We start from the raw sequence: 21,400 nt of genomic DNA, 5'->3' as shown, positions 1-21,400 counted from the left end.
CTCTCTCTCTCTCTCTCTCTCTCTCTCTCTCTTTCGCCCTCGCTCTTTCTTTCTCTGAGTCATTTCGGGGTGTTGCTTTAGTTTCCCGGGTGATTGAGCCGGCTCCACTGCCATGTCACAAACAGGCTCTCATCACACACAGCTCATCAGCACAGACTTCTCATTCCTGAGCCATTGGCACATTGCCAAAGCAAGTGAAATAAACAATAAACAAAAGTGAGAAGAAACAATTTGACAGCATCAACAAAACTATTAGAAATTAACAGTAAACATTGCACTCAAAAAGGTTTTAAAAAGATAAAGGCATATCAAGTGTTATATTATCAGTGTTTTAGCGATGTGCAAATAGTTGTATTATGAATAATGGGGGAAAATAAATAAACAGATAAATGTTGATGGTATTTACAATGTGCTCCTCTGGTTGCTGTTTCCTCATGGCAACGGGCCACAAATCTTGCTGTGTGATTGGACATTTTGGTATTTCGCCTAACAGATATGGGAGTTTATCAATGTTTGATTTGTTTTCAAATTCTTTGTGGGTCTGTGAGATCTATTGGAAATACTGTACCAGTCAAAAGTTTGGACACACCTACTCATTCAAGGGTTTTTCTTTATTTTTACTATTTTCTACATTGTAGAATAATAGTGAAGACATCAAAACTATGAAATAGCACATATGGAATCATGTAGTAACCAAAAAAGTGTTAAACAAATCAAAATATATTTTGGATATGAGATTCTTCAAATAGCCACCCTTTGCCTTGATGACAGCTTTGCACACTCTTGGCATTCTCTCAACAACCTTCACCTGGAGTGCTTTTCAAACAGTCTTGAAGGAGTTCCCACATATGCTGAGCAGTTGTTGGCTGATTTTCCTTCACTCTGCTGTCTGACTCATCCCAAACCATTTCAATTGGGTTGAGGTCGGGGGATTGTGGAGGCCAGGTCATCTGATGCAGTACTCCATCACTCTCCTTCTTGGTAAAATATCCCTTACACAGCCTGGAGGTGTGTTGGGTCATTGTCCTGTTGAAAAACAAATGATAGTCCCACTAAGCCCAAACCAGATGGGATGGCGTATCGCTGCAGAATGCTGTGGTAGCCATGCTGGTTAAGTGTGCCTTGAATTCTAAATAAATCATAGACCGTGTCACCAGCAAAGCACCATAACACCTCCTCCTCCATGCTTTACGGTGCGGAGATCATCCGTTCACCCACACCGTGTCTCACAAAGACACAGCGGTTGGAACCAAAAATCTCCAATTAGTGGTTTCTTTGCAGCAATTCGACCATGAAGGCCTGCTTCACACAGTCACCTCTGAACAGTTGAAGTTGAGATGTGTCTGTGACTTGAACTCTATGAAGCATTTATTTGGGCTGCAATTTCTCAGGCTGGTAACTCTAATGAACTCTGGGTCTTCCATTCCTGTGGCGGTCCTCATGAGAGCCAGTTTCATCATAGCGCTTGATGGTTTTTGCGACTGCACTTGAAGAAACATTCAACGTTTTTGAAATGTTCCGTATTGACTGACCTTCATGTCTTAAAGTAATAAAGGACTGTCGTTTCTCTTTGCTTATTTGAGCTGTTATAATAATATGGAATTGGTATTTTACCAAATAGGGCTATCTTCTGTATACCCCCCCACAAATTAACTTTTAAGAAGGCACACCTGTTAATTGAAATGCATTCCAGGTGACTACCTCATGAAGCTGGTTGAGCGAATGACAAGAGTGTGCAAAGCTGTCATCAAGGCAAAGGGTGGCTAATTTGAAGAATCTAAAATATAACATATATTTTGATTTGTTTAACACTTTTTTGGTTACTACATGATTCCATATGTGTTATTTCCTCGTTTTGATGTCTTCACTATTATTCTACAATGTAAAAATAAAGACAAACCCTTGAATGAGTAGGTGTGTCCAAACTTTTGACTGGCAATGTATGTGTCTCTAATGTGGTCATTCATTTGGCAGGAGGTTAGGAAATGCAGCTCAGTTTCCACTTCATTTTGTTGGCAGTGTGCACACATCCTGTCTTCTCTTGAGAGCGGGCTGAGGGGACTCTTCTTTAGGTTAATCTCTCTGTAGGTGAGGGCTTTGTGGTGGAATGTTTGGGCATCGCTTCCTTTTATGTGGTTATATAATTTAATTTAAATAACTAGCGGTTATAGTCCTAATTCTGCTCTGCATGCATTGTTTGGGGTTTTGCATTGTACACAAAGTATATATATTTTCTATCTCTCTCTCATCGCCTCTCAGGATGAGAAACATTTGGTTTTATTAATAGCTTCTTAGAACTGATGCCTGATGCTGTAAACAAAGTTGGGGAACAGGGAAACCGTAGATCTGATTGGCCAATAGCCCCTTCCACTAGCCTACTCTGACCCTCATTGGCTAGGGGAAAAATAAGTCCGTCACACAGACGCTCACACACCTCTACTCACACACACACACACACACACACACACACACACACTAACCCCTGTTACCCATGTTGAAACAATCTTAATGACACTCTCTGCCTCAACACTAAGCCCTGAAACACACACACACACACATACATACATACATACATACATACATACATACATACATACATACATACACTACACACACTCATACGCACTCACACACGTAAGTCAAGAGGCAGACCCTGGGCTAATTCAGTACCGGGGAATTATGTTACTGGCTGCTCTCTATGCAGAGGAGGGGAGAGAAGAGGGGAGAGGGGGTTCGGAGGGGGAGGGATATTACAGGGAGAGGGAGGGAGTGGGGAAAGCGTAGATAAGGCTGGGGCTCGGGTGGGGTTGGAGAAGTAGCAACAGCTTGAGCTCTGGGACTACAGTGGACAGAAAGTAAGAGCGTGGTGTGCTCTCAATGAAGTGAGATAGCCAGAGAGATATGAAAGGAAACAAGACATATCAATCTACGTAAAGGAGGGCGGACAAAAGACTGGCATTGTAATTCTACAGGAGCCGAGCGGACGGGGGGGAAAGGAGAGAAAGAAAGGAGATTTTTATAGGGCACAGACAGCGATATGATAGTCCGTTTACAGAAGAGGCGTGTCTGGAAACGCTCTGAGAAAGAGGGAGATACGGAGAGGTCGGAAGAGGAGGGGGAGTGAGTGAGACAGAAAGATTAATGACAGCCAGAAAGAGCAAGAGTGAGCAGTGAGGTACAATTGGGGAGAAATAGCAAGGGAGGGAGGGGGGTGCATGAGAGCTAGAAAGAAGAAAAGGAGAGAGGGGAAAGAAACAAACTAATTGTGAGTGAGTGAGTGAGTGAGTGAGTGAGTGAGTGAGTGAAAAAAAACAAAAAGAAGAGGAGGAGGCCAGCCAGAGGAAGTAGCAGGGGGAGAGAGGCATGAGGGGACTGTTCTTCTGTATACTTACTCTGCTCATCCTGGGGACTGTCCTGACTGCATTCGTCTGGAACTTCTTCAGCGACCGGTGAGTCCCACTCCTTTCACACCCACTTCTCCCCAACTTCCTCCCTCCCGGCTGGGCAGGTGTTGGAGATATTGATTTTAAACAGTGACGTCTGTTTGTGCCCCAGCGGAGCTGATGGATTTCATATCATAAATCTCTGTTTCTTTAACCACTATTTATGAACTCTGAACAACCTGCATTCATTTTACATCTTGTGTTGAAGCGAACTCAACTGTTTATTTGACAATGTAGAGGTAGAATAAGAGGAAGGTGTTGCAAAGGCACATGGATGGTTCAACGTTGGTGCATTTTGAAATATCATACTCAGACAAAAATATTATATCAGAGCTTATCTCCCTTTGTCCCATTAAAACATACAGGCATGTGCCTGTAGGTGTGCAATTGTGCATCTGCATACATCTACCTCTAATAACACATTTTTACTCTGTTAGATATTGATTTTAAACAGTGATCTATTTTCTGTGGGAAATTAATAAGTCATCTGTAGGCAGAGGGAGATAAGTAACTGAAAGGGGAACAGAACATTTGTACAAGAGATCGAGATAAAGAGGTCACTGTAAAATGCCTTCTCATGCTGTTACCAAAACACGCCAGATGAACACACTGTTGGTTTGTTTTCGCTTAGTGTCTGCTCCTCTGTGACAGTGAAATTTGAGAGCCATTTTTTTCCAGTCATATCTTGATAAAACTAACTGTCTAAACGGTATCTGTCTGAATGTGACTCTAGACTCTCAGGTTAATCATAGAACTAAGTGTTGTTTGACATTCACCATCTGCAGGATAAGACAATTATCCCACCATAAATAACTGTCCACAAGAGTGTGGCATTGTAGAGTGGGGAAACCCATGCACCTTCTGTAGTATGTTCATCAAAGATCTCTTTGAGCTCACTTCAAGGGTGATTTTCTGTATACAGTAAGTTCAGGCTTGACCTTGCCCTTGGATTTCTTATCAGATCTAAAACAGATTTTTGAAAAAGTCCCCTGTCTTTCAGTTAATTTGTGGTTGGCACTTATGTGTGTAATGCTGCTGTGAAACCCATTCAAGTGTTCGGGGTTTCTTGTTTGATGATCAGTAAAACACGCTAGACTCAGAGGGGTAAGGTAAAATGGCTGCCCCGTGTGTTGTGTTTTGGCTTCGGTAACCCTTTAGCTCCTAACCCTTTAGCTCACCAGATTATTGTTACAGTACGCCCAACGTTCAGCTATTGATTTCATGTAAACACTGTAAATTACCACATCAACCCAATTCATTCAGCGAAGGTAACATGGTAAACTCAAGCAATACACTGCAATACAACAGCAAACAATGCAGCTATACAAGTGTTGACAAGATAAGTGGTGTACTGGGCTCAAACAGAGGTCTACTTGTGACTCTGTCAAATCCATCATAGATAATTGGCTTATCTCTTATCTCTTGTCCTTTTCTTACTATTAACTGAGGTCATCATCCTATTCTTTCTTTCTTCCTCTGTCCCTGTTTGTGTACATAGCACAAATGTCCATCCTGGCAGCCCCCCCCACAAAGCTCCTATTAGGAAATCTGTGCCAGACCCCTCTGGAACATGCAAGGGCTGCAGGTGAGACTAGACACACGCCCTGGCAACCACTACCCACAATCCTCTCTGCTCAACAACCGCCTCATCTGTCTCTCTACTGTTATTAACTTCATTATATGGTTCAAAACTGCATTTTCTCTGTTTTGTGTGTGTATGTCTGTGTGTGCGTGTGTGTGTCAAAGGGATACAGTCACTGAAAAAGTGGTGGAGCGCTACTCTCACAGCTGGAGGAAGCAGGAGGACAATTTCACAAAGTTCAGGTGAAATATAAACACACTATAAACCCAGACTCTGGACCCCACTAAAAGCCAGCCAAAATGAGCCAAAGACCACTTTGTGAGGGTCACTAACCATAACAAAAGAGATGTTTCCTTTCTACTCCTAGAAGAATGAGAAACAAAAGCAAGTGGAAGTGTGCTTCGAAGCAGGAGAAGTGACCTGTGAAATGTTAGTGTTTACCTCTTCATGCTGTTAGTAGCAGTAGAAGTAGAGGTCAAAGAGTCATGTGTGATTGTTGCAACACCAGTCAGTCAGTCAGTAGATATTTTCCTTCTCAATGCTGTCTTCCTCAGCTTCCTGTCTCTGCAGGCTAACACTGGCTTAGTAATGCTTTCTCTGAGTATACAGAGACTTCAACCACACCATCAAAGAGAATAATAATAATAATAATAATATGCCATTTAGCAGACGCTTTTATCCAAAGCGACTTACAGTCATGCGTGCATACATTTTTTTGTGTATGGGTGGTCCCGGGGATCGAACCCACTACCTTGGCGTTACAAGCGCCGTGCTCTACCAGCTGAGCTACAGAGGACCACAGTAAGGAGCTTTGTGAATGAATAAACACTTGAAAGGAAGGACACTCAGAGCAGAAATTCTAAAAGACAATACTTTTCAATAAACATCCCTTTCCAATGTATGTCAAGACAGGAGGATGAGGCCTTGTTTATGTATTCCTGTATCTGATATTTTCCTAAATTTATCACCAGTAGCTTTTTAAACCTAACTTATTAACCAGTCTGTTTCAAAATAAGATACAGTGAGGGAAAAAGTATTTGATCCCCTGCTGATTTTGTACGTTTGCCCACTGACAAAGAAATGATCAGTCTATAATTTTAATGGTAGGTTTATTTGAACAGTGAGAGACAGAATAACAACAAAAAAATCAGAAAAACGCATGTAAAAAATGTTATAAATTGATTTGCATTTTAATGAGGGAAATAAGTATTTGACACCTCTGCAAACATGACTTAGTACTTGGTGGCAAAACCCTTGTTGGCAATCACAGAGGTCAGACGTGTCTCACTCCTCTTTGCAGATCTTCTCCAAGTCATTAAGGTTTCGAGGCTGACGTTTGGCAAATCGAACCTTCAGCTCCCTCCACAGATTTTCTATGGGATTAAGGTCTAGAGACTGGCTAGGCCACTCCAGGACCTTAATGTGCTTCTTCTTGAGCCACTCCTTTGTTGCCTTGTCATGCTGGAATACCCATCCACGACCCATTTTCAATGCCCTGGTGAGGGAAGGAGGTTCTCACCCAAGATTTGACGGTACATGGCCCCGTCCATCGTCCCTTTGATGCGGTGAAGTTGTCCTGTCCCCTTAGCAGAAAAATACCCCCAAAGCATAATGTTTCCACCTCCATGTTTGACGGTGGGGATGGTGTTCTTGGGGTCATAGGCAGCATTCCTCCTCCTCCAAACACGGCGAGTTGAGTTGATGCCAAAGAGCTCGATTTTGGTCTCATCTGACCACAACACTTTCAGCCAGTTCTCCTCTGAATCATTCAGATGTTAATTGGCAAACTTCAGACGGCCCTGTATATGTGCTTTCTTGAGCAGGGGGACCTTGCGGGCGCTGCAGGATCTCAGTCCTTCACGGCGTAGTGTGTTACCAATTGTTTTCTTGGGGACTATGGTCCCAGCTGCCTTGAGATCATTGACAAGATCCTCCCATCCTCCCCTACCCTAGACGACGCTGAGCCAATTGTGCGCCGCCCCATGGGTCTCCCGGATGTGGCCGGCTACGACAGAGCCTGGATTCGAACCAGGATCTCTAGTGGCACAGCTAGCACTGTGATGCAGTGCCTTAGACCACTGCACCACTCAGGAGATACATTGGAGATAATATAAGGCAAGTAATGGAAACAATAGAACACTATGGAAAATCTGGGAAACCAGGCTTGCTATTCATAGCAGACTTTAAAAAGGCATTTGATAAAGTACGACTGGGGTTTATATATAAATGCCTGGAGCATTTCAATTTTGGAGAATCTCTTATAAAATGGGTCAACATCATGTATAGTAACCCTAGGTGTAAAATAGTAAATAATGGCTATTTCTCCGAAAGTTTTAAACTGTCAAGAGGAGTGAAACAAGGTTGTCCACTATCGGCATATCTTTTTATTATGGCCATCGAGATGTTAGCTATTAAAATCAGATCCAACAACAATATCAGGGGATTAGAAAATCCAGGGCTTAAAAACAAAGGTGTCATTGTACGCTGATGATTCATGTTTTCTTTTAAATCCACAACTAGAATCCCTCCACAGCCTCATAGAGGATCTAGATATATTTTCTAACCTCTCTGGATTACAACCAAATTATGACAAATGTACTATATTACGTATTGGATCACTAAAAAATAAAATGTTTACATTACCATGTAGTTTACCAATAAAATGGTCTGATGGCATATTTATATAATGAATATGAATTCGGAGGACAGAAATTATTAAATATTAAAGCATTAGACCTATCACTAAAAGCTTCAGTCATACAAAAGTTATACTTAAATCCGAACTGGTTCTCTAGCAAATTAGTAAAATTGTCTCACCCAATGTTCAAGAATGGCCTTTTTCCCTTTATTCAGATTACAACCTCTCACTCAGTTATTTGAAAAGGAAATCATCTCCCAAATATCACTATTTCTAAAACAAGCCATAGAAAGTTGGTTGCAATTTCAATTTAATCCTCCAGAAATGACAGAACAAATAATGCAACAAATATTGTGGTTAAACTCAAATATACTAATTGAGAAATGTTTAAAAAAGGTATAATCTTTGTAAATGATATCATCGATAGGACTGGTGGAGTTATGTCGCACATGCAGCTAACAAAAACATATGGAAATGTCTGCTCTACCCAAAATTACAACCAAATAATTGCAGCCTTACCGCAAAAATGGAAGAGGAAAGTGGAAGGGGGAGAAAGTAAGGAACTTGTCTGTCGGCCTTGCATTAAAGAACATAATTGGTTAAGGAAAACTGTGATAAATAACAAAGTATATCAGTTTCATTTAAGGACCAAAGGATTGACAGCCGTCCCATATAGATTGCAAAATAGTTGGGAAGAGATTTTTTACGTACCGATCCCATGGCATAGTGTTTATGAACTGATATGCAAAACGACACTGGATTCAAAACTTAGAATCTTTCAATTTAAATTATTATATACAATTCTTGATACCAATATAATGTTTTTTATATGGGGGATACAATCTTCCCAGCTCTGCAGATTTTGCTGTGAAGAGACAGAATCATTAGATCATTTGTTTTGGTACTGTCCATTTGTAGCTTGTTTTTGGACACAGGTCCAGGAATGGCTAAAGGATTGCAATATTTACCTGGAGCTAACCTTGCAGATAGCATTACTGGGTGATCTGAAAAGTCATAGTCAATCGATCAATAATATAATAATACTTTTAGCAAAAAAGTGTATTTTCAATTCACAATCTGTAGAAACAATGAGAATAGAAAAGGTTCAGAACTTTTGTAAGACATCACTGTACAGTTGAAATATATATGGCAAATAGAAATCCAATATGGATGGTGTTGGGAGATAGATGGGAGGTGTTGAATGGAATTGAAGGATGGGACTAATAACAACTAACAACAAATAATAACAAGATAACTAATAATGTAGGCATACTGTGTCCATAATAAGTATATAGGTTGTAGGTTGGGAGCTTTTGTGAAAAAGCACAGTTAGAAAGATATGGCATATAGAAGCAAACCGGATGGACATCATGAAAATGATCGGAGAGGTTGAGAGTAGAAGAAGTTCAGGAGAAAAAACAAACAAAATATAATTATTGTAAAATTGACTGTGTCCATAAAATGTAGATAGTAAGTATAAGCTGGAAGTAGAGGCCTAAGCATTGTTGTTCACTAGTTTACTCCAAGTAGGGAAAGGGTGGCGGGGTTGGAAAGTAATAAAGGGGAATATATATATTTTTTTAAGGGTATGTATGTGTGTATGTATGTGTGTATGTGTATATGTGTATATATATGTATATATATATATATATATATATATATACAGTGGGGAAAAAAAGTATTTAGTCAGCCATCAATTGTGCAAGTTCTCCCACTTAAAAAGATGAGAGAGGCCTGTAATTTTCATCATAGGTACACGTCAACTATGACAGACAAAATGAGAAAAACAATTCCAGAAAATCACATTGTAGGATTTTTAATGAATTTATTTGCAAATTATGGTGGAAAATAAGTATTTGGTCAATAACAAAAGTTTCTCAATACTTTGTTATATACCCTTTGTTGGCAATGACACAGGTCAAATGTTTTCTGTAAGTCTTCACAAGGTTTTCACACACTGTTGCTGGTATTTTGGCCCATTCCTCCATGCAGATCTCCTCTGCATGTCGCTGGGCAACACAGACTTTCAACTCCCTCCAAAGATTTTCTATGGGGTTGAGATCTGGAGACTGGCTAGGCCACTCCAGGACCTTGAAATGCTTCTTACGAAGCCACTCCTTCGTTGCCCGGGCGGTGTGTTTGGGATCATTGTCATGCTGAAAGACCCAGCCACGTTTCATCTTCAATGCCCTTGCTGATTGGCTGGAGGTTTTCACTCAAAATCTCACGATACATGGCCCCATTCATTCTTTCCTTTACACGGATCAGTCGTCCTGGTCCCTTTGAAGAAAAACAGCCCCAAAGCATGATGTTTCCACCCCCATGCTTCACAGTAGGTATGGTGTTCTTTGGATGCAACTCAGCATTCTTTGTCCTCCAAACACGACGAGTTGAGTTTTTACCAAAAAGTTATATTTTGGTTTCATCTGACCATATGACATTCTCCCAATCCTCTTCTGGATCATCCAAATGCACTCTAGCAAACTTCAGACGGGCCTGGACATGTACTGGTTTAAGCAGGGGGACACGTCTGCCACTGCAGGATTTGAGTCCCTGGCGGCGTAGTGTGCTACTGATGGTAGGCTTTGTTACTTTGGTCCCAGCTCTCTGCAGGTCATTCACTAGGTCCCCCCGTGTGGTTCTGGGATTTTTGCTCACCGTTCTTGTGATCATTTTGACCCCACGGGGTGAGATCTTGCGTGGAGTCCCAGATCAAGGGAGATTATCAGTGGTCTTGTATGTCTTCCATTTCCTAATAATTGCTCCCACGGTTGATTTCTTCAAACCAAGCTGCTTACCTATTGCAGATTCAGTCTTCCCAGCCTGGTGCAGGTCTACAATTTTGTTTCTGGTGTCCTTTGACAGCTCTTTGGTCTTGGCCATAGTGGAGTTTGGAGTGTGACTGTTTGAGGTTGTGGACAGGTGTCTTTTATACTGATAACAAGTTCAAACAGGTGCCATTAATACAGGTAACGAGTGGAGGACAGAGGAGCCTCTTAAAGAAGAAGTTACAGGTCTGTGAGAGCCAGAAATCTTGCTTGTTTGTAGGTGACCAAATACTTATTTTCCACCATAATTTGCAAATAAATTCATAAAAAATCCTACAATGTGATTTTCTGGATTTTTTTTCTCAATTTGTCTGTCATAGTTGACGTGTACCTATGATGAAAATTACAGGCCTCTCTCATCTTTTTAAGTAGGAGAACTTGCACAATTGGTGGCTGACTAAATACTTTTTTTCCCCACTGTATATACAATAGGGAGAACAAGTATTTGATACACTGCCAATTTTGCAGGTTTTCCTACTTACAAAGCATGTAGAGGTCTGTAATTTTGATCATAGGTACATTTCAACTGTGAGTGACGGAATCTAAAACAAAAATCCAGAAAATCACATTGTATGATTTTTAAGTTATAATTTGCATTTTATTGCATGACATAAGTATTTGATACATCAGAAAAGCAGAACTTAATATTTGGTACAGAAACCTTTGTTTGCAATTACAGAGATCATACGTTTCCTGTAGGTCTTGACCAGGTTTGCACACACTGCAGCAGGGATTTTGGCCCACTACTCCATACAGACCTTCTCCAGATCCTTCAGGTTTCGGGGCTGTCGCTGGGCAATATGGAATTTCAGCTCCCTCCAAATATTTTCTATTGGGTTCAGGTCTGGAGACTGGCTAGGCCACTCCAGGACCTTGAGATGCTTCTTACGGAGCCACTCCTTAGTTGCCCTGGCTGTGTGTTTCGGGTCGTTGTCATGCTGGAAGACCCAGCCACGACCCATCTTCAATGCTCTTACTGAGGGAAGGAGGTTGTTGGCCAAGATCTCGCTATACATGGCCCCATCCATCCTCCCCTCAATACGGTGCAGTCGTCCTGTCCCCTTTGCAGAAAAGCATCCCCAAAGAATGATGTTTCCACCTCCATGGTTCACGGTTGGGATGGTGTTCTTGGGGTTGTACTCATCCTTCTTCTTCCTCCAAACACAGTGGAGTTTAGACCAAAAAGCTATATTTTTGTCTCATCAGACCACATTACCTTCTCCCATTCCTCCTCTGGATCATCCAGATGGTCATTGGCAAACTTCAGACGGGCCTGGACATGCGCTGGCTTGAGCAGGGGGACCTTGCGTGCGCTGCAGGATTTTAATCCATGACGGCGTAGTGTGTTACTAATGGTTTGCTTTGAGACTGTGGTCCCAGCTCTCTTCAGGTCATTGACCAGGTCCTGCCGTGTAGTTCTGGGCTGATCCATCACCTTCCTCATGATCATTGATGCCCCACGAGGTGAGATCTTGCATGGAGCCCCAGACCGAGGGTGATTGACCGTCATCTTGAACTTCTTCTATTTTCGAATAGTTGCACCAACAGTTGTTGCCTTCTCACCAAGCTGCTTGCCTATTGTCCTGTAGCCCATCCCAGCCTTGTGCAGGTCTACAATGTTATCCCTGATGTCCTTACACAGCTTTCTGGTCTTGGCCACTGTGGAGAGGTTGGAGTCTGTTTGATTGAGTGTGTAGACAGGTGTATTTTATACAGGTAACGAGTTCAAACAGGTGCAGTTAATACAGGTAATGAGTGGAGAACAGGAGGGCTTCTTAAAGAAAAACTAACAGGTCTGTGAGAGCCGGAATTCTTACTGGTTGGTAGGTGATCAAATACTTATGTCATGCAATAAAATGCAAATTAATTACTTAAAAATCATAATGTGATTTTCTGGATTTTTGTTTTAGATTTCGTCTCTCACAGTTGAAGTGTACCTATGATAAAAATTACAGACCTCTACATGCTTTGTAAGTAGGAAACCCTTCAAAATCGGCAGTGTATCAAATACTTGTTCTCCCCACTGTGTGTGTGTATATATATATATATATATATTTAAAAAAACATGGGGGATTGGAAGTGATGCAGACAATTACGTTGATGAAAGTTACAATCTATCTGCAATAGATTGTAACCCCCCCCAAAAAAAATAAATGCTGTCTCTTTATCTTATAATCAAAAGGTTATTTTTGTGTTCTCAGGTCTCTTCTGCGTGACAAATGTCATGGAGTCACCAAGGCTATGGTGACGCAGGCCAACACTCCTCTGGGGTCAAAGGTTGTGTACGATGGAGAGAAGAGGAAGCCTCTTCAGGTGACCCCTGAACTGTTCAGCACTTTCGCTAAGGTTCGTTGCTCTGGTCCAGAGTGTCACCTCAATGATTAGTGTGTGTTTAAGAAAGAGAGTGACATGACACATGTTGTGTTGCCTACAGGAGAATCCTTTTGTGAATACGACATGGGATACGTGTTCTGTTGTTGGGAATGGGGGAATCCTAGCTAACAGCAGCTGTGGAGAGAATATCGACTCTGCACAGTTTGTTATCAGGTGTGAGACAGAAAACCTACTCCACAATAATTACCTTTTCCTCTCAAACATTGTTAGACACAAATTTACTGACTACTTCCCTCTGTCTCCCTCTCTCAGGTGTAACCTCCCTCCTCTGGAAAATGGCTATAAGAGAGACGTGGGCAACAAGACCGACCTGGTGACAGCTAATCCCAGCATCCTCATAGAGAAGTGAGTTTGGGAGCTCATTGGGCTTCTCATACTTCTTATCACCTGGTATTTTATGGTGGATTAAGAAATTACCTGATCATATATTCTGGTGCTGGTCAAATTCATCTCCTCCAGCTGTTCTTCACCTCTTTTTTTCTCTCCATCCCATCCTCTCTCAGATATGGGGGCCTGCAGGGGCGTCGTCGGCCCTTCGTGGAGAGCCTGCGTAGCTATGGCGACTCCCTGATGCTCCTGCCAGCCTTCTCGTACGGCCACAACACGCCCGTGTCTCTGCGGGCCCTCTACACCATCCAGGACTTTGACAGCCCCTCGCGGCCCGTCTTCTTCAACCCAGAGTACCTCCAGAGTCTGGCTGTCTTCTGGCGGGGCCAGGGCCTGCAGACGGTACGCCTCAGCACAGGACTCATCGTGGCTAGCCTGGCGCTGGAGCTGTGTGCCAACGTGCATCTCTACGGGTTCTGGCCCTTTAATCAACACCCCCACAGACACCAGCCCCTCACCAACCACTACTACGACAACAGGCAGAGTAAGAAGACGGTGCACTCCATGCCCGCTGAGTTTGACCACCTGCTGAGGCTCCACAGCCAGGGTGTGCTCAGGATACACCTGGGAGAGTGTGTGCCCGCTGCCAGGTAGGCCCCACCCCTTTACCGGAACCTTACTTACAGCTAGGACAGACACAACAGGGGCATAGGGCCCTCCTATAGACTCTCTCAGGAGTCTTACCCAGTCATGTCTTTGCTACGTGCCAGATCGGATGGCCCCGACTGGCCCCAAACGGTCTGGTATTCAGCACAGGGGCATGTTTTATGTGCCAACTAGCTGGTCACAGTGGAGGAGCAAGGTGGAGGCTGGGACGTGTAGTCTCCACAGCAGCCGTTTATAGATTCTCAGTGTGAGAGTCTGCAGAACAGGTTGATCCGCAATCAAATGATTTGTACTGTACCCAAAATGGGTGTAAATACATTAAGTATGCATATCATCTACTGTATAGATTTACAATTATGTATTTATCATTACAAGTGTTCCAGCTGGAATCTAGAGAATGTTTTTGTTTTGTTGGACTTCAACTGAGAAGCCATTTTAGTGGTTAAACATGTATGGTTTAGATGAGGCCTTCCAAACTACAGGGGGGTCAGTGTAGTGCCTAATATGACTCAGCTTCCTGACTGTAGCCAAAAATACCACATTTGAGCCTTTAAGAGTTAACAGAATGTATGGTAATGTCAATCAAATACGTCCTGGATTGGACAATCTTTAGCAGGACTATTACATTCAGATTTACAGTACCAGTCAAAAGTTTGGACACACCTACTCATTCAAGGGTTTTTCTGTATTTGTACTATTTTCTACATTGTAGAATAATAGTGAAGACATCAAAACGATGAAATAAGTGTTAAACAAATCAAAATATATTTTATATTTTAGATTCTTCAAAGTTGCCACCCTTTGCCTTGATGACAGCTTTGCACACTCTTGCATTCTCTCAACCAGCTTCACCTGGAATGCTTTTCCAACAGTCTTGAAGGAGTTCCCACATATGCTGAGCACTTGTTGGCTGCTTTTCCTTCACTCTGCGGTCCAACTCATCCTTAACCATCTCAATTGGGTTGAGGTCGGGTGATTGTGGATACCAGGTCATCTGATGCAGCACTCCATCACTCTACTTCTTCGTCAAATAGCCCTTACACAGCCTGGAGGTGTGTTCGGTCATTGTCCTGTTGAAAAACAAATGATAGTCCCACTAAGCGCAAACCAGATGGGATGGCGTATCGCTGTAGAATGCTGTGGTAGCCATGCTGGTTAAGTGTGCCTTGAATTCTAAATAAATCACAGACCGTGTCACCAGCAAAGCACCCCCACACCATCACACCTCCTCCATGATTCAAGGTGGGAACCACACATGCGGAGATCATCTGTTCACCTACTCTGCGTCTCACAAAGACACGGCGGTTGGAACCAAAAATCTCAAATTTGGACTCCTCAGACCAAAGGACAGATTTCCACCAGTCTCTAATGTCCATTGCTCGTGTTTCTTGGCCCAAGCAAGTCTCTTCTTCTTATTGGTGTCCTTTAGTAGTGGTTTCGTTGCAGCAATCTCCTCCGAACAGTTGATGTTGAGATGTGTCTGTTATTTGAACTCTGTGAAGCATTTATTTGTGCTGCAATCTGAGGTGCAGTTAACTCTAATGAATCTATCCTCTGCAGCAGAGGTACAGTGAGGGAAAAAAGAATTTGATCCCCTGCTGATTTTGTATGTTTGCCCACTGACAAAGACATGATCAGTCTATAATTTTAATGGTAGGTTTATTTGAACAGTGAGAGACAGAAAAACAACAAAAAAATCCAGAAAAACGCATGTCAAAAATGTTATAAATTGATATGCATTTTAATGACGGGAAATAAGTATTTGACCCCTCTGCAAAACATGACTTAGTACTTGGTGGCAAAACCCTTGTTGGCAATCACAGAGGTCAGACGTTTCTTGTAGTTGGCCACCAGGTTTGCACATATCTCAGGAGGGATTTTGTCCCACTCCTCTTTGCAGATCTTCTCCAAGGTCATTAAGGTTTCAAGGCTGACGTTTGGCAACTCGAACCTTCAGCTCCCTCCACAGATTTTCTATGGGATTAAGGTCTGGAGACTGGCTAGGCCACTCCAGGACCTTAATGTGCTTCTTCTTGAGCCACTCCTTTGTTGCCTTGGCCGTGTGTTTTGGGTCATTCCATGACCCATTTTCAATGCCCTAGCTGAGGGTAGGAGGTTCTCACCCAAGATTTGACGGTACATGGCCCCGTCCATCGTCCCTTTGATGCGGTGAAGTTGTCCTGTCCCCTTAGCAGAAAAATACCCCCAAAGCATAATGTTTCCACCTCCATGTTTGATGGTGGTGATGGTGTTCTTGGGGTCATAGGCAGCATTCCTCCTCCTCCAAACACGGCGAGTTGAGTTGATGCCAAAGAGCTCGATTTTGGTCTCATCTAACCACAACACTTTCACCCAGTTCTCCTCTGAATCATTCAGATGTTCATTGGCAAACTTCAGACGGGCCTGTATATGTGCTTTCTTGAGCAGGGGGACTTGCGGGCACTGCAGGATTTCAGTCCTTCACGGCGTAGTGTGTTACCAATAGTTTTCTTGGTGACTATGGTCCCAGCTGCCTTGAGATCATTGACAAGATCCTCCCGTGTAGTTCTGGGCTGATTCCTCACCGTTCTCATGATCATTGCAACTCCATGAGGTGAGATCTTGCATGGAGCCCCAGGCCGAGGGAGATTGACAGTTCTTTTGTGTTTCTTCCATTTGCAAATAATCGCACCAACTGTTGTCACCTTCTCACCAAGCTGCTTGGCGATGGTCTTGTAGCCCATTCCAGCCTTGTGTAGGTCTACAATCTTGTCCCTGACATCCTTGGAGAGCTCTTTGGTCTTGGCCATGGTGGAGAGTTCGGAATCTGATTGATTGATTGCTTCTGTGGACAGGTGTCTTTTATACAGGTAACACGATGAGATTAGGAGCACTCCCTTTAAGAGTTTGCTCCTAATCTCAGCTCGTTACCTGTATAAAAGACACCTGGGAGCCAGAAATCTTTCTGATTGAGAGGGGGTAAAATACTTATTTCCCTCATTAAAATGCAAATCAATTTATAACATTTTTGACATGCGTTTTTCTGGATTTTTTTGTTGTTATTCTGTCTCTCACTGTTAAAATAAACCTACCATTAAAATGATAGACTGATCATTTCTTTGTCAGTGGGCAAACTTACAAAATCAGTAGGGGATCAAATACTTTTTTCCCTCACTGTAACTCTGGGCCTTCCTTTCCTGTGGCGGTCCTCATGAGGGCCAGTTTCATCATAGCGCTTGATGTTTTTTGCGACTATACTTGAAGAAAGTTTCCGGATTGACTGACCTTCATGTCTTAAAGTAATGATGGACTGTCATTTCTCTTTGCTTATTTGAACTATTCTTGCCATAATATGGACTTGGTCTTTTACCAAATAGGGCTATCTTCTGTATACCACCCCTACCTTGTCACAACACAATTTATTGGCTCAAACGCATTAAGAAGGAAAGAAATTCCACAAATTAACTTTTAACAAGGCACACCTGTTAATTGAAATGCATTCAAAATCAAATCAAATCAAATGTTTTGCCACATGCGCCGAATACAACAGGTGTAGACATTACAGTGAAATGCTTACTTACAAGCCCTTAACCAACAAAAAGTAAAATAAAAAAAGTTTTAAGTAAAAAAAATAAAAGCAAATAACTAAAGAGCAGCAGTAAAATAAAATAACAGTAGGGAGGCTACATACAGGGGGGTACCGGTACAGAGTCAGTGTGCGGGGGCACCGGCTAGTCGAGGTAACTGAGTTAATATGCACGTTGGTAGAGTTAAAGGGATTATGCATAAATAATAAACAGAGTAGCAGCAGCGTAAAAGAGGGGGGTGGGGTGGGGTGGGTTGGCAGTGCAAATAGTCTGGGTAGCCATGATTAGCTGTTCAGGAGTCTTATGGCTTGGGGGTAGAAGCTGTTGAGAAGCCTTTTGGACCTAGACTTGGCGCTCCGGTACCGCTTGCCGTGCAGTAGCAGAGAGAACAGTCTATGACTAGGCTGGCTGGAGTAAGATCCTGGATGGCAGGAAGCTTGGCCTCAGTGATGTACTGGGCCATACGCACTACCCTCTGTAGTGCCTTGCGGTCGGAGACCGAGCAGTTGCCATACCAGGCGGTGATGCAACCAGTCAGGATGCTCTCGATGGTGCGGCTGTAGAACTTTTTGAGGATCTGAGGACCCATGCCAAATCTTTTCAGTCTCCTGAGGGGGAATAGGCTTTGTCGTGCCCTCTTCACGACTGTCTTGGTGTGTTTGGACCATGATAGTTTGTTGGTGATGTGGACACCAAGGAACTTGAAGCTCTCAACCTGTTCCACTACAGCCCCGTCGATGAGAATGGGGGCATTCTCAGTCCTCTTTTTTTCCCTGTAGTCCACAATAATCTCCTTTGTTTTGATCACGTTGAGGGAGAGGTTGTTATCCTGCCACCACACGGCCAGGTCTCTGACCTCCTCCCTATAGGCTGTCTCATCGTTGTCGGTGATCAGGCCTACCACTGTTGTGTCGTCGGCAAACTTAATGATGGTGTTGGAGTCGTGCCTGGCCATGCAGTCATGGGTGAATAGGGAGTACAGGAGGGGACTGAGCACGCACCCCTGAGGGGCCCCCGTGTTGAGGATCAGCGTAGAAGATGTGTTGTTACCTACCCTGTCAGGAAGTCCAGGATCCAGTTGCAGAGGGAGGTGTTTAGTCCCAGGATCCTTAGCTTGGTGATGAGCTTTGAGGGCACTATGGTGTTGAACGCTGAGCTGTAGTCAATGAATAGCATTCTCACGTAGGTGTTCCTTTTGTCCAGGTGGGAAAGGGCAGGGTGGAGTGCAATAGAGACTGCAACATCTGTGGATCTGTTGGAGCGGTATGCAAATTGGAGTGGGTCTAGGGTTTCTGGGATAATGGTGTTGATGTGAGCCATGACCAGCCTTTCAAAGCACTTCATGGCTACAGACGTGAGCGCTACGGGTCGGTAGTCATTTAGGCAGTTTATCTTAGTGTCCTTGGGCAAAGGGACTATGGTTGTCTGCTTGAAACATGTTGGTATTACAGACTCAGTCAGGGACATGTTGAAAATGTCAGTGAAGACACTTGACAGTTGGTCAGCCCATGCTCGGAGTACACGTCCTGGTAATCCGTCTGGCCCTGCGGCCTTGTGAATGTTGACCTACTTAAAAGTCTTACTCACATTCCAGGTGACTAACTCATGAAGCTGGTTTAGAGAATGCCAAGAGTGTGCAAAGCTGTCATCAAGGCAAAGGGTGGCTACTTTGAAGAATCTCAAATATAAAATATATTTTGATTTGTTTAACACTTTTTTTGGTTACTACATGATTCTATGTGTTATTTCATAGTTTTGATGTCTTCACTATTATAACTACAATGTAGAAAATAGTAAAAATAAAGAAAACCCCTTGAAGTGTGTCCAAACTTTTGACTGGTACTGTATATTTAATATCAATGATGATTAAATGTGTTGTCTCATTATGACATAGTGTATTAAACATTCAATGTGGTACTGGGTCGTTCCACGTAATGAGTCCCTTTTGCGTCTCTTTGATATTTTAAGGAGAAATTGTGCACCAATATTGAATTTTAAAAGACTGTTATATTAAATGAAGTGCCCTTTAATATAGACCACATGGAAAATTGAATAAATCAGATTTTTAACATGAATAAAGACTTGCTAAAGTGCCAAAATTCTGCATTTTTATATGTTCCTCTGTGCACCCTCTGTGAATTCAAGAAAGATTGTAACCCACTTAACCCCAACATATTTTCACCATCATTGTAAAGCCCTAGTTATTTTGTTGCTTCGACAAAGTCATTTCTGAAGATTATAATTTATTTCATGTGATTTAGTTATTAATTTTAAAGTAAAAAACAACAACCTGTCCCTCATTTTAAGGTCAACCCTGTTACGTGAACTGAACTCTCGTTTTAATATGGTGAAACTATTCAATTTTTTTGTATTATTGGGAAAATAAACATTGAATATTTAATAGTTAAATCATAGTGTAAAAGCAGGGGAGGTGGTGCTACTCTTTTTGGCAATTTTCTGGTGTTTTGTGGTGGAAAACTGAGTGGGTCGAGCATAACACGTCAACCCTGTTACCCATAGAGGAACAGGCTAGAAATGTTTTAACAATTTCATATTTTTTTTGTGACGCTTGCATTCAAGTGCCCCTCTCCGTTGCACACAACAAGCTTCCATTCCTCCTGTCACAAGGAGATTTATGGCTGATTTAAGATGAAATCCTCAACCCTGTTGCGGTTAACCCTGATACTTTATTTGGCACTTAATAGGCACTTACTATAGTCATTTTTTTTATTCAACCTCTTGAGATGGGAAAACAAGTTTTTTTTATTAAGTTGAACATGTGCTCTTCATGACAGAATGTTACAATTAGGTGAAATAAAACGGGGGGTTTTCTCCACCAAGTTAGACGACCCAAAACCCAGCTAACAACAATCGTTCCCACAACTTTAGGTCACCAGAAGGGACTCATTTCCTGGAACGACCCTACTACTATACCAACACTTTGTTTCATCATTTCAAAATACATTTAGGGAAAGAAAAACAGTGTTTCAATGATCCTGTAAACATAAAATAACAACAAAGGGTTCTAACACAGCAAGGACTGTCCTAGATACCTTACCCAGGCCAAACTAACTCAGAGTAATGATGCTGGAGCACACAATTGTCTTTGCACCTAATTTAGAAACAAATGTGAAAATATTCAAGTGAGTGTCATTAGTCCAATGTTTGAAAGTGACCTGGCACAGTTTGTTTTATTAATAATATTACCACACTGATGTTACATAACCCATCAAACAGAGATCTTTTCCATTCTGGTTCTTTGTACCGTTTGGCAGTCCTGGATGTAGCACAGAGATGGCCTGGGCCCCAGCCTCATTCTCGGGCCTCAGTCTCCAGGCTGGCTCTCTGGGTAGTGCCATGGCCACACTGGCACAACGCAAGACAACCTCCCAGACCCAGAAGCCTTGGGCTGGGCCTGACACCAATGTCTTTGGACCCTCAGGACTGGGGCAGGGTGCCACTGAAGACCCCACACAGGGTTCAGACTCAGAGCAGAGGACAAAACAGAGGAGGGGGAACAGAATGTGACCAGGGAAGTGATGACACCCATAAACATTTCTGGGGAGTCTCCTTTCAAAAATGGTTTCCATGGTTACCAGCTCACACAGGTCAAAGCGTTATAATTAAGCAATAAGGCCAGAGGAGGTGTGGTATATGGCCAATATACCACGGCTAAGGGCTGTTCTTTAGCACGACGCAACGCAGAGTGCCTGGACACAGCCCTTAGCCATGGTATATTGGCCATAGGTCACAAACTCCTGAGGTGCCTTATTGCTATTATAAACGGGTTACCAACGTAATTAGAGCAGTACAAATACATGTTTTGTCATACCCGTGGTATACCACGGCTGTCAGCCAATCAACATTCAGGGCTCGAACCACCCAGTTTATAACAACAAATACTCCCCTCCTGTGACCATGGTGACAGTAAAGAATATGTGATGTGACTAAATAAC

General features: G+C 42.7%; 1 protein-coding gene across 3 annotated transcripts; it reads left to right on the top strand.

Annotated features, from left to right (window-relative positions):
- Nucleotides 1-3,291: 3,291 nt before the first annotated feature.
- LOC121569616 (alpha-N-acetylneuraminide alpha-2,8-sialyltransferase) lies at nt 3,292-21,137 on the top strand. Of its 3 annotated transcripts, none has more exons than XM_041880722.2 (8): nt 3,292-3,449; nt 4,942-5,028; nt 5,190-5,267; nt 12,693-12,837; nt 12,926-13,038; nt 13,138-13,230; nt 13,389-13,862; nt 20,720-21,137. In XM_041880722.2, exons 1-8 carry the CDS (start codon nt 3,364-3,366, stop codon nt 20,970-20,972), a joined length of 1,329 nt encoding a protein of 442 aa, XP_041736656.2. In that variant the 5' UTR covers nt 3,292-3,363; the 3' UTR covers nt 20,973-21,137. The 3 variants fall into 3 exon arrangements, with proteins under 3 accessions (XP_041736656.2, XP_041736658.2, XP_041736657.2); XM_041880723.2 differs by having other exon boundaries at nt 3,362-3,449; nt 5,198-5,267; XM_041880724.2 differs by lacking the exons at nt 4,942-5,028; nt 5,190-5,267.
- Nucleotides 21,138-21,400: the final 263 nt, after the last annotated feature.

The sequence above is a fragment of the Coregonus clupeaformis genome, chromosome 35 (assembly GCF_020615455.1).
Source record: "Coregonus clupeaformis isolate EN_2021a chromosome 35, ASM2061545v1, whole genome shotgun sequence".
Classification (NCBI taxonomy): Eukaryota; Metazoa; Chordata; class Actinopteri; order Salmoniformes; family Salmonidae; genus Coregonus; species Coregonus clupeaformis.
This window is presented reverse-complemented; position numbering and strand designations above follow the sequence as displayed.